General features: G+C 33.1%; 1 protein-coding gene across 1 annotated transcript; it reads right to left on the bottom strand.

Annotated features, from left to right (window-relative positions):
• Nucleotides 1–4,909: 4,909 nt before the first annotated feature.
• On the bottom strand, nucleotides 4,910–10,965 carry LOC110922416 (P-loop guanosine triphosphatase YjiA). Its single transcript, XM_022166722.2, has 10 exons — nucleotides 10,602–10,965; nucleotides 10,368–10,433; nucleotides 9,072–9,252; nucleotides 8,775–8,971; nucleotides 8,632–8,682; nucleotides 6,952–7,043; nucleotides 6,719–6,783; nucleotides 6,542–6,633; nucleotides 5,418–5,522; nucleotides 4,910–5,326 (listed from the first exon to the last, which is right to left on the bottom strand). The coding sequence occupies exons 1-10, from the start codon at nucleotides 10,875–10,877 to the stop codon at nucleotides 5,189–5,191; spliced, it is 1,263 nt and encodes a 420-aa protein (XP_022022414.1). The 5' UTR covers nucleotides 10,878–10,965; the 3' UTR covers nucleotides 4,910–5,188.
• Nucleotides 10,966–13,932: the final 2,967 nt, after the last annotated feature.

The raw sequence follows: 13,932 nt of genomic DNA, 5'->3' as shown, positions 1-13,932 counted from the left end.
AAAAAAATTGTGTTTTTTAGGTATTTTTGGTTGAGTTCACATTTGTATAGTAACTTTGATAATTGGTGGTAATTACAAAAATGTTATCTTGTCTTTTTAAGTTTTCCTTCAATTTGTATGTTTAGTATGTTAAGATTATTTGTATTTGATCTTTTGCCTACTTTTTATTATATTCTTAGATATTTGGTTTATGATTAAGTTTTCATAATTATTTGTGTTCGTATATGGATTATATCGAGTTTATTGTACAAGCGTTTTTAACTTGAAAAATGTGGATGTCACTAGAGTGTGGCATGTGTGATTTTAAAAGGGGCATATGCGTTCATATAATTATGCACCATAATCATACATCAAGTGTTTATAAACATACGAGAAAGATCCACTAAAAAGTGGATTTTGCCTAAATAGTCTAATAAGAGGATTATGATGATGACATGTGTCACTCCTAATAAGTAGGAATAAAGAACATTTTGGTTCTTATAAATAGTAGTAAAAATGACATGTGTCACCTCTTTTGTTTTTTAAAAATACAACAAAAAAATCTAGTACAAAAAAAAATTAGCACAAAAAATCTAGTACAAAAAAATATAGCACAAAAAATGTAGTACAAAAAAATATAGCACAAAAAAATCTAGTACAAAAAAATATAGCTCAAAAAAATTTAGTAAAAAAAATATAGCACAAAAAAGTTCAGCAAAAAATGTAGTACAAAAAAATCCAGCACAAAAAATTGAGAAAAAGAAATATAAGATAAAAAAATTCAGCACAAAAATTTAGCACAAAAATATATAAAAAAAATCCAGCACAAAAAAATGTTATATAACATAGAAATACAACACATTTTAGTGGGTTTTTTAGTCTTCATGTTTTATATAGCAATATGGTACTCAAATTAAAGATAAAAAGACGCTCGATTTTACGGTGAAATTTTTATGAAAAAATAATGTCGTATAAAAAAGTTATGAACGTTTAAAAAACGGGGTGGAATATGCATATATCTTGCATGTGGAGAGAGAAATTCCATAAATATGATTCCCTTGCACTCCTTCTTTTTCCTAAACTTTCATCTTAACCATTGATTTGAAAAATAGATGGTTAAGATTCTTTCTCATCTTAGTTAGACAAAATAAACTTTTTAGTTCATCTTACCCCTATAAACATATAGTTTTTTTTGAATGGCCAACGAATCCTCCAAATGGGCTACTGGCGAAATTCACCACATCGGGATACACCCGTCTCCGAACTGGGGAAAACCCTCACCTAGGGCAGAAGCCCGTGAACACTCGCCCAAAGGCACGACAGTGCGGTGAGGTAAAACCCATTCAGTTCAAGGATCGAACTAGCGATCGCCGCCTACTCGCCTAGTCTCCCATCATCACCAGGTGCCGCTGAAAACTAATGGGAAGAAGCAGGAATTGAACTTGAGTCTCATAGAAACACAAGTCTCTCCCTTACCACTCCACCACAAGCTCATTGGCCCTATAAACATATAGTACATGTATACATAATGACGCATGATTATGTATTCATTAGATACCCTTAAAAATATACACTCAAATTGAAGATAATAAATGTTTCTTCATTTATGGTGTATTTTTTATTAAAAAATAATAATAAAAGGTATAAAGGTTATTTGAATTTAAATAATGATGAAGCTAAATTTAAACAAAAGGTCTAACAATGGAGGCTAATTTTTTTAGCTTTTCAACCATTTGAAATTTTCTATTATCTACGGTTTTGTTACCACATTAATCTTGACCTTTGGATTAAAATGATTGATGGTTTAAATCACTTTCTACACTTTGAACAAGGGTACATGAAAATAATATTAAAATTTCATTAAGGATTCTAACAAACTATGAAAAATAGGTAAATTAATAAAGCTTTTCATGATTTTCATCACTTCATGAAAAAAAGGTAAATCAATAAAGCTTTTCATGATTTTCATCACTTCGCATCCTCTATAAATTCAGTTTTGCTTAATAAACGTTGAAAGCTATAAAAATGTGTCACGTGTACATTATTGGTTCTATAGGTAAGGGGTATTTGTGCCTAATTACACTCGCAAAATACATGTTATACGGAATAACGGGTTGAGTTATAGTACAAAGAAAAGTGTCCTAGAAAAAATCAAGTGGGAAAGGGGTAATTTTATCCACAAGAGGAAAAGGATATGCATATGCAAGTCACATGTTATTTCCCTCCATTTTTTAAACGTCCGCAACTTTTTATACATCATTTGTTTCTAAAAAAAATATACCATAAAATCGAGCGTCTTTTTATCTTTCATATGAGTACCGTATTGTTTTTTTTTCAAAAAAATTTTGAAAACCTAGTTGCGTATTACACAATGAACATGACGTAAAACACAATGGAAAGTAGATCAAAAAACACAATCAATGACAACAGATAAAGACACAATGGACAACAGATTAAAACACAATAACCATAACAGATAACACAGTGGCCATAACGTATAACACAATAAGTATCAAACTAAATAAAAACACAATTGATTACAATAGACAAAAGACACAATTAATTGATGACAACAGATAAAAGACACAATGAAGAACAGATTAAAACACAATGAACAACAAACTAAAAACACAATACACAACAAACTAAAACACAATGAACAAGCGATTAAAACACAATGGACAACATATTAAAACACAATGGATAACAAATTAAACACAATGACCAGAACCAATAACACAATGTATAGAAAACCCAGATATAACATCATCTTCATTGTGTCATATATATTGTGTTATAGGTTCATATAAAAACGCAATAGGTAAAACCAAAATTAACATTGTGTTATATGTTTTGATAATAACACAATGTATAGAAAACCTAGTAAAACGTAATGACCAAAACTCAATTAAAAGACACGATGACCGAAACCTTTGACATAATACAAAAAAAAAATCCCGGTAAAAATGAAATTTTTTATTTTATTTTCATATGACAATATGATACTCATATTAAAGATAAAAACCGCTCGTTATTATAGTGATTTTTTTTAAAGAAGTCGTATGAAAAAAAAGTTATGAACGTTTTAAATTGGTGGGGGAATTGACGAGAGAAAATTCATAAATGTAGGATTCCTTTTATGCCCTTCCATTATTTTCTTTCCATAAAACTAAGCTCAACCTCCAAATCTAAGATCAATGAACTAGAATCTTCTTACCCTTCTTATTTATATTATCCTTAGTATTTGGTCCTAATTCATGGTATAACTATCTTTACCATTTTGTAAATGTTATGTTATATTGTAAATGTTATGTTATATCATATTACTATGTTATGTCATATATGGTGTTGTTATTACGGTATAACTGTATAGTTGTAAATGGTAGAACAACACGGTTATAAGTAACTGGTACAGTTGTAATGGTAAATCATCATAGTTTTCGTGTAGTGAATTATATTTTTCAAATGTCTTTTTTGAATAAAAAAAAAAAATATGTCTAACAATATTATACTCAATTTTATAGTATAATATTTTTAGAAAAATAATTAAGTAAATATTTGACAAAACTAGTATTTAATGAAAATAAAATATCAAACCAAAATCTCTATTTTACCCCCACAGAATGAATTCGAAATCAATCTTAGACCGTATATTAGTTTTTTTTGAAATGAGACCGTATATTAGTTTAATCAACGACCCAAAATAATGTTATTCAATGCTGAAACTTTAAATACTTGCTACATAATATCTTGTGTAGCAATCGTTTATATTTTATTTTCTATCAATGTTTAAAATAATTAAAATATTAAATGAAAATAACTCGGTCTTTTTTTATAAAAAGTATGTTTGACGTCGATTTTACTCCAATAATCTTTTCATAAAATGAGTATATTAAATCGAGACACTCAAGCTGAAAACAGTAACAAACATGCTATCTGTGAATCATTAAGAAGACTTAACATTCACTAGCCATCATTTTATTATATTAAAAAATACAATACAAATACAATGTATATTATACAATATTATTTGTAGAAATCAGTTTAAATAAAAATCCTATCAATTTTATAAATAAAAATATTGTTGAGTAGTTAACTTAATTTAAAATATACATGTTTTATTTTCCTTAAGAAATACAAGAAACTTTTATACTTTAAAAAATATAGCAATGATTTTAAAACAAATAAAAAACTGGAATACTGTAATACTTTAAAAAATCTAAAAATAAATTTTAAAGAAATAAAAAACTGGAATATTGTAATGATTGAATGTCATGTTTGTTACTTAAACTGTGGAAGCAGAAAATTGTATTTATCGTTTGAAAAAAATAGAAACGATACAAAGTTTGGAATAAAGGGAGAGGACACGTGACAATGAAGCCGAGAAAGACGGGTAGCAGTAGAATATTCCACCATCTGACCCCACATTTAACGACAAAATGGGAGGACGAGAGATATTCAAGGGCAAAGAAAATGTCATCATAAACATTAATCATTAACCCTCATTAGCTGTCTACACAAACAAAACAAAACAATAGAAAATCTTTTTCGTTAAAGACGTGTTGGGGTTGTGTATCTAACTTTTTTTTGAACGGTGAAACATCTGTATCAGTGTCACATCAGTCATTTCTTTGTTAGATCGTACTTTCATACGGTCCTTATGATGTACAAAATGAACATTACAGGACTAAGGCTGCTCAGTATGATGGCGTCGTCCACCCCATCTCCGACCGGCGCCGGCATCACCCCATCCCGCCCCCCTCCGTCTCATCTCAGCTCCGTCCCCGTCTTCAACGTCGGAATATTGACGTTGAGGACGATCCAAATGGTGGGCCCCCTTCTCTCTCCGGCGTCCTCTCCGTCACCCCATCCCGCCCCCTCCGTCTTCGTCCCGTCGCCGTCTTCACCTCCGTCACCATACCCAACAGCCTAATATGAAAAACTATCTAACTTTATTTTGAACGGTGAAACATCTGTATCAATGTCACATCAGTCATTTCTTTGTTAAATCGTACTTTCATACGGTCCTTATGAAGTACAAAATGAACATTATAGGACTAATATGAAAAACTTTCTAACTTTTTTTTTGAACGGTGAAACATCTGTATCAATGTCACATCAGTCATTTCTTTGTTAGATCGTACTTTCATACAGTCCTTACGATGTACAAAATGAACATTATAGGACTAATATGAAAAACAAGATAGAATTACACCAAACAACCTTTGAAGCCTTTTCTCAAAGCGGATTCATCTAAGTTTCTTCCAATGAATACAAGTTTGTTAACTCTCTTCTCATCTGGACCCCATGGTTTGCCTGGGCACCCGTCTAGTGTCGAATGCACACCCTAACGAATCAAACATAACCACCTCAAGTTTTATTGTTAAAGAACACATATAAGTGAAATAACTCAACTTGAAATATGAATAAAATAGAACCTGAAAAACATAGCGTGTCTGGGAATCACTCACTGATAAGACGCCTTTCATCCTATAAAGATCGTCCCCTTTTTCTTCAACCAGCCGTTCAAGCCAATCATCAAGCTGGGATGGATCAAGTGAATTTAAGGTTAAAAAACTTCATAATCGGTTTTAAACTTCTGATAACCTACGACTTCGGTTCAGTTTCGGTTATAAGCATCATTAAAACAGAATTAACCAAACTGGACATTGTCTTTTTTTTAAATGGCAATCAAGGACAAGGGAATCAGTTGTAATCTTTTGTTTTTGTCAAGGCCCAGAAACTCAGGCCCAAATATGTAATTTGTATATATTATTTTTGTCAAAGCTCAAAACTATTAAAACAAGCCCAAAATGAAGCTCATAGGGCTGCAAACGAACCGAACGAACACGAACAAGACCTTGTTCATGTTCGTTTGTTAAGAAATATATATGTTCGCGAACCGTTCACGAACACTTATCAAACGAGATTTTATGTGCGTGTTCGTTTGTTAAGAAAATGAACTTGTTCGTGTTCGTTTGTTAACTTTAGGCAGTGAACAAAAACGAACGTTGACGAACACAAATGAGCACAAGCTAATGTTCATGAACACAAATGAAAATAAACGAACACAAACAATCGTTTCATGAACAGAATATATAATACACTGACACTTATTAGATATTTAAATTGTCGGAATTTTGAAGTATTTAAATAGATATAAAAACTAAAAATACTAATTGAACTATCGAACACAAACAGACACGTTATCGAACGTTCACGAACATAAACGAACGAACACGACCTCTGTTCATGTTTGTTCATTTAACTAAACGAACAGAATTTCTTGTTCGTATTCGTTTTTTAATAAACAAACGAACACAAACGAACTTCCCGCCGAACGGTTCACGAACTGTTCACCGAACGTTTGGTTCGTTTGCAGCCCTAGAAGCTCATCAATAACCAAACCATTTCCTATATTTAACTAAAACCGAAATTGACCAAACTGATCGATTAGGCACTTCCAAAAATTAGAACTTTCTATTAACCGAACGATGTACCCCTATAAAAATAAGTAGAAGTGAAATAATTTTATCCAAAAAGGGAGAAAATGATTTTTTACCTCATCAAGGTCCAAAGTTCCTTCAGAAACAATGCTCACACTAGATACAGCAGAATCATGCTTGTGATCATGATGATGCCCTTGGTGGCATTCTGTTTAAAAATATATATATTTATATGATTAAATACTAAAATAAACCTGAATAAATTATACAGAAAAAAGAAAAGTGATAAATACCATGGCCATGCTCGTGAGTGTGATTCTCACAATGAGAACCCTCTGATGGAACTTCAGAATCAATTCTGCGTAACCAAAAGGCGAGATACACATAAACAACAGATATTATGTTTTTAATTATCAACGGCATAAGCTTCATTAACTATGTAGAAATTATATATCCAAAAGATTATTTAACAAACAGAGGACATGGTGTTTACATATATATGGAGAAAATATCATATGATTATCACCTGTCAAGATCGTAGCCTCCCACTCCCAACACAAAATCCATATCAACAACACCAAATTTAGCTTGTTTTATCTGTGCCATTCCATTTATGTGCTGCGAAATGCACCAAATCCAACTTAAATAACACTATGTTTGATAAAAAAAATCCATTATACAATATACGACAGGATATACAGCGAAAATTTGTATGTTGGTGATATATTGATCATACATCAGTAACACTATTGATATGTCTGAAGTGATGTCCTGCTTATCCTCAAAACTTTATCTTGGAGAACTAGATAGAGTTAAAAGCGAGAAATTTAGACTATTAAATCTCTGAGAGTCGATCTCTTACTCAGAAAAAAAAATACTAAGGGGTTGTTTGTTTACCTCTTAATGAGGCTCTTAATGGTTCAGACCTCTTACTGGTTCAGCACTTAATGGTTCAGACTGTTTGTTTCATGAGCAGATGTCTGAATGGTTTAGACATTTGCCTCTGAATGGTTAAGATTTATACAGAGTCTGAATGGTTAAGACATCTAATCTGAATTGGTCAGACATTTGCCTCTGAATGGTTAAGATTTATACAGAGTCTGAATGGGTAAGACATCTAATCTGAATTGGTCAGACATTTGCCTCTGAATGGTTAAGCATTATACAGGCTCTTAATGGTTCAGACATCTTACTGGTTCAGCACTTAACCATTCAGATGTTGCCAAACAGCCCCTAAATTTCATCACTTGAATTTAAGAAATTAACACTCCTTTTAATCCGCGTGTCAACCTTAACGTGAAATATGGTCAAGCAGTGGCTCAACAAAAATATGCGAGTGCTGTTGGTAGTTTGATGTATGTCATGCATTGTACTTAAAAGGCACAGAATTGATCTCCCACACAGGTTTTTTCTCACTTTTTCGCTGTAATCCTTCCATGCGGGAGTTAGTTAAACTGTTAAAGATGTTGTTCATGTTCATTGTTATTGCGCTCGATTCAAGTTTCTACTCTCCAGGTTACTTACGGATGCTATTTGGTCCATCTTGTTGATGCTATGTCCGTCAAAATTGCTATTGAAGTATCTGATTACACTCCTACTTAAAACAAACTACATGATTCCTGTATTTATTGTATTTCAGTTCTGCACCGAGCTATATTCTTATAAAATCCATCAGTGTTGTACTGTTGTTAAATATGTGACATTAATCAACAAGTTAGAGGGGTATAAGAGGTGACTGTAATATATAACACTTACAGTTCCCAAAGATCATCAATTCATCATCATCATCATACTCAGTAAATCCCACCAATAGCAAAGTTAAGGTAGGGTCTGAGGAGGGTAAGATGTAGACAGCCTTACCTCTACCCCGTAGGAATAGAGAGGCTGCTTCCAGTGAGACCCCCAGCTCGATAGTAGTTTTGCATCAAGCCTTGGACATAAGGCACATAACACTCAGCAATTAAGACAAACGCCGATTAGTGCATGTACTCCCTTGTCTTTCGGTTATCAACACCACCACATGATGCATGATTAACCATCCCCCTATTTTAACGTTATTTTCACGAAATTAGTAAAATAACGTTTAAATTCGTGCACTTTCACTTTTGCCCCCCGAGCGCCCACATATATGCGCATACCGCAAGTGGGGCGTAACTTACAGTTCCCAAAGAAAGAACTTATATAGTCATATGTAAGAAAACTTTACCTGTATTTTCTTTCTCAAAGCCTCTAAGTCGGCATCGCTTACCAAATCTATCTGCAATATTGTTAAGCAGAAATTAATAGCAGTCGGATAAAGATACAAATGCATTATTGATTTGATCATCAGAAGAAAGTAAAAAAAAGTACCTTGTTGAGAATAATGCGATCTGCATATGCAACTTGTTCCACTGCTTCGTTCACCACAAATCTTGGTTTCACCTCATTCAAATGCTGCATGGCATGCTTAGAGTCAACCAGAGTAACAACTCCATCAAGTTTCACGTAACGTGAAATTTGCTCGTCGGTGCTAAATGTTTCAATCACTGGTCCAGGTTTTGCAAGGCCTGCAAATGTATGAAACAAAGTGTATAATTTCATTTCACTACCACAAGAGAAAATCTATACAAATAATATATATAGAGTCTAACAGTTGCAAATGTATACCTGTGGTTTCAATCACTATATGATCAAATTTGTCGCGCCTCTTTTTAACCAACTCCAAAAGCATCGTGACAAGCTCACCACGCACAGTACAACATAAACAACCATTATTAACCATAACAATATCCTCGTTGGCAGACGAATGACTAGCCACCAAAGAACCATCAATATCCACCTCCCCAAACTGCAACACCACATATATATATATATATATTACATATAACAGAACACCAAAACCCTAAAACACAAGATACTTCTGCAATAACAAGTAGTTAAATTAGCCACTTAATTGCAGTTAATACCAATGTTTTTAAAAAACCGGTTTTTTAAATCATACCGGTGTGGGCTCTGAAATGGTTCAACCGGGTTACCAAATAACCCTATAATTTCATAGAACACAAATTCATCTCAAAAAACAATCCATTCTCAATTAGAATTTATGTAACTGATCATGATTTTATCTAAAAAACAACTATTTTCTTGTAAAATATTAAGCATTTTAAGAACATTTTTATTATTTATAAACAATATTACATTGGACGAGGTGAGTAACAGTTTCAACAACAATGGTTAATTGAAATTGAAATGGAAGGCACCGGGTTAATTACCAGAAATATGAAAGGTCCGTATTACCTTAATATCAAATAATGCAAACCGGTTCAACAATTAGAACCGGAAAACCGGATTTACTGCCGGTACATAAGACATACCGTATTCGGATTTTACCGGCCTTTATTGTAGGGATGGGCTTTTTTTCCCAAATACCCGTACTCGTCCCCGTACCCGTACCGATTTCAGGTATTTGGTACATGTATCGGTACCCAGTTTTATTGATTTTGGTATTCGGTACTTTCGGTATTGGTACGGGTACGGGTAAAAACGGGTACTGGTACCGAATTTTATGTAGACCTTTAAAAGTTTTTTTTTTGCATTATGTTTTATTTCGTATTATGGTATTTATAGTACTCGTATTGATACTCGTACCAATTTTACCTATTTGGTACACGTACTCTATTGGTACTCATGTCAATTTTACCTATTTAGTACTCGTACAAGTGCTCAAAAACTAAATAAAAACAAAATGGTACCAAAGCGGGTACCGTACCGAAAATACCCGTACCCGTACCTATATATTTGGTTCGGTATTTGGTACCTAGTTTTGTTCAAATTCGGTACCGGTATTTCGGTACTGGTACGGGTACTATACCAATCCCATCCCTACTTTATCGTATCGGCCCGTATCTGGTATTTAAGACATTGGTTAATACAGTAAGCTTAAACACTGTACGTCTCGAATACCTCGTTTTCGATCACGGCAATCCGCTTGCCATGCTGAGCTGTTAGTATATGATTCAATAAAGTTGTCTGCATCCAAGTAACATCCAATGATCAAATTCAATTTCTATAACTTTCCTCTAACCTAATTTCACACATGATCAGAACTTAATAAATACACAATTCATCATCCACATGCCTAAAGTCTATTATAACTAACTTATAAACAGAACTGTATGTGTTGTACAAGTTACGGACCTTTCCAGAACCTAGAAAACCGGTGATGATTGTGGCGGGAACTCGGTTATCCAAATTTAATGCTGCAGCGACTGAAGCTTCGTATTGTGGTTGGTAGGTAGCACCGGTGCACAAGTTTCGAGAATACGGATGTCGGAGAATAAGAGATTGGAGGCTTCTGATGATGAATTGGGATGGAATTGGAGTGGTAGTAGGATGAGTGGATCCGGTGTGTTGAAGAGATGTGTGGAGGTTTCCGATTGTCTTCAGCGAAAGACGCCGTAACACGGTGGCCATTTGTCGCCGGTGAATTACAACGGTTGTGGTTAGGTATCTTAAACCCTATACAGGCGAGAAGAGAGAGGGTTTTTGAGTTTTAAGTTTATAACCAACATAACCGATGGTTATATCGGTAATGGTTATGAAGTTTTGGTTAACCGACCAATCGGTTATGATTACGATTAGGGCTGGTAATTTTACACGAATACACGACACGAACCTACACGAAGTTAATAGGTATCGTGTATGGCCTTAACATGTATCATGTACCAAACAGGTAGATACGAGATTACCTGTTAATTTTGGTGTATAAACAGGTTAAATACTTGTTTACCTGTTAATACCCGTTAGTACACGATAAAAAATTAAATCAAATAAAACTCATCAGCCATGTGCGTGTGGGTTTCTTAATTCCTTTCTATTTTCATTCCTCATTCAGTTAAAAAATAAATAAAACCCTAAACTCCTTCTGTAACTCTCATATAACATGTCATGTTCGTGTTTTTTTCAGTGTTAACAGGTATTAACAGGTAATTTTCGTGTATAACAGTCGAACAGTCGTGTTAACAGGTATTAACAGGTAATTTTCGTGTATATCGTGTCGTGTTCGTGTTTGAAAAAAGGACACGATAAGTTATCGTGTCGTGTTCGTGTATGGGATTTCGTGTATCGTGTATTATCGTGTCGTGTCTTATCGTGTACGGGTATACACGATATGCCAGCCCTAATTACGATTATGAAGTTTTGGTTAACCGATATAACTGAAACCAAACCGAATTTGTAATGTTAAGTCTATAATTTGGTGTAATAGATTAATGTTTTACAATAACTGTGTAGAGGTTTTTCACTAAAATAAAAGTATGTTAGTAACAAAATGATGTTGATGTAGATGCTCTTATTTTGATTAAGAAAAGAGGTGTTATGATCGTATGAATTTTCTCTATAACACTGAGTACGTTATTAGTTTACTAAAAGCGGTGTCATCGATAGTTCAAAACAAAAAGTGTAGTCATGGTTGTCTTATAAAAAAGGCTCAAACTAAGTCCAACATGACGGGTTTCATTTTTATCTTGTAGGCCTATTAGCGTATAATTTTTTAACTTTGTACCAAAAGTCGGTTTTAGTTAAAGTTTTTGGTTAATAACCGAAATTAACTGAAACCGAACCATAACCGACTTCATAACCGATTAACCATAGCCGAAGTTTGGTTATGGTTAAGAAAATCCGTAACTGAAGTTAGCAGTTATGGTTAATGGTAAAAATTGAACCAAAGCAACCAATACACACCCCTAGTTTTAACCACGGTGGCCCATATAATTAAAGTTCTTTTTGGTTAGAAAGAGACACTTATAATTAACTGTTCATGAACTATTTGACAGAAAGTTTGTTTATGCTTATGTTTTTTTTAATAAACAAACGAACATGAACAATATTTTTGTTTATTTGAATATGAACAAATATATCGTCTGTTCATTTTGTGTTCGTGAACACTCGATCATTCATGTTTGTTTAAGCTTCTTCTTTTATGTTTGTTGATATATTCATTTAAGATTGTTAGGCCCATTATACTTTAGTGTAGTTTTATGAAATTAAAATTTCACTCATTACACTTTAATCAAGTGTTGGTTGCATTTTTATGCATGTGTTTACAACATGTTAAAATTAAATTTTGTCATATATCATGCATGCATATTTCATAGTTATAATTTATTATTTTGCGAAATACTTGTTTTGTGGAATGGAATCTAGTTTGGTTTGTTTTTGGTTGATATTGTAGGGGCGGAGTGATTGTTTGCAGTCATTGTCTAAATTGGTGCTAGCAAATCAGATGTGGAGTTAGAGAACAATGGCTGGATGAAGAAGTTATATATTTTGTGTGATTAATATAATTGCGTTTTGGGCCATTCCCATCCATTAAATGGGACTCATGTATGGTGGACCATAACAAAAGATAAATTAATTGCTACAAACTTTTGTCTTGGAAACTTGGGTAGCTTAACGAGATTGGCATTTGGGCTTTAGGCCTGTCCACTAGAAAAAGGAAAAGAAAAAGAATAACAATCTCATCAACAAAGTGGACGCAAGAGGGGGACCAGAATTTATTTATTTATTTATTTTTTTTGACGGCTTAAACTTGAGATCAGTTGGCATAATCTTGGGGAGATTTCTAGAACAACAAAGGTTGTTTTTTTGTTTCCTAAGTTTCTTTTTGGATATTTTGTTTTGAATTAAACTTGATTGTTACAGCTATTATGTCCGGCTAGAACCGTATAGTTTCAACATTAGAGTTTATTTTCTTTGATTTGATTCATAAATTTATGTGAAATGAGCACGTTAGATTCAATTATTTTAGTGCTTTGTTTGTGTGATCTTTACTTTTAATACGGATTCAATCCGGAAAATATTAGATTGTTAGTAAACCTGATCAATTTATTAATTTTTCTAATAAAGTTCATCAATATTTAAATCTCTAATCAGATTTTAAGTTTTGATAAAAGGAACAAATAATGGTTCAAATTTGTCTATGAATTTGCATTTATTATAGAATCATACAATCTAGTTAAACATACCGAACGACGTTTGTGTTTGATTATAATCGATAATTCTATCACGCAACCCGCACACTAAAATCCGAACGGCGTGAGCTTAAAGTAGCGGGTTGGCTCTAACCGACGAACTGTGCTTGGTTAGACATTAGATGGAGTGGATGTCCGAACTGCGTGACATCTAGTATTGATACAAACTATTAATTAAAAGGATCATTGCACCGTGACCGTTAATGATCGTAAGTCGAACCGAATCAAGAAATTGCCCTGTGTTGAAGTTAGTTTTTAACATCTGAATTTTTCAACCACTTTAATTAGTTTTTATTTTTAATCTAAAAATTAAAATTGTATTTACATTCTAGTTAAACTAAAAAAACCCACTTTTCAAAACAACCGTATATGTGTCTAAAACGTTTTGACATAATTCGTTAATCTGTATCCCTGTGGACACGAACCTGACTTCCATTCGTACTATTTTTAGTGTGTCAAGTAGGTTTATTTTATATTTATTTGCTGGATTCGACACC

The sequence above is a fragment of the Helianthus annuus genome, chromosome 17 (assembly GCF_002127325.2).
Source record: "Helianthus annuus cultivar XRQ/B chromosome 17, HanXRQr2.0-SUNRISE, whole genome shotgun sequence".
In the NCBI taxonomy this organism is placed as follows: domain Eukaryota; kingdom Viridiplantae; phylum Streptophyta; class Magnoliopsida; order Asterales; family Asteraceae; genus Helianthus; species Helianthus annuus.
This window is presented reverse-complemented; position numbering and strand designations above follow the sequence as displayed.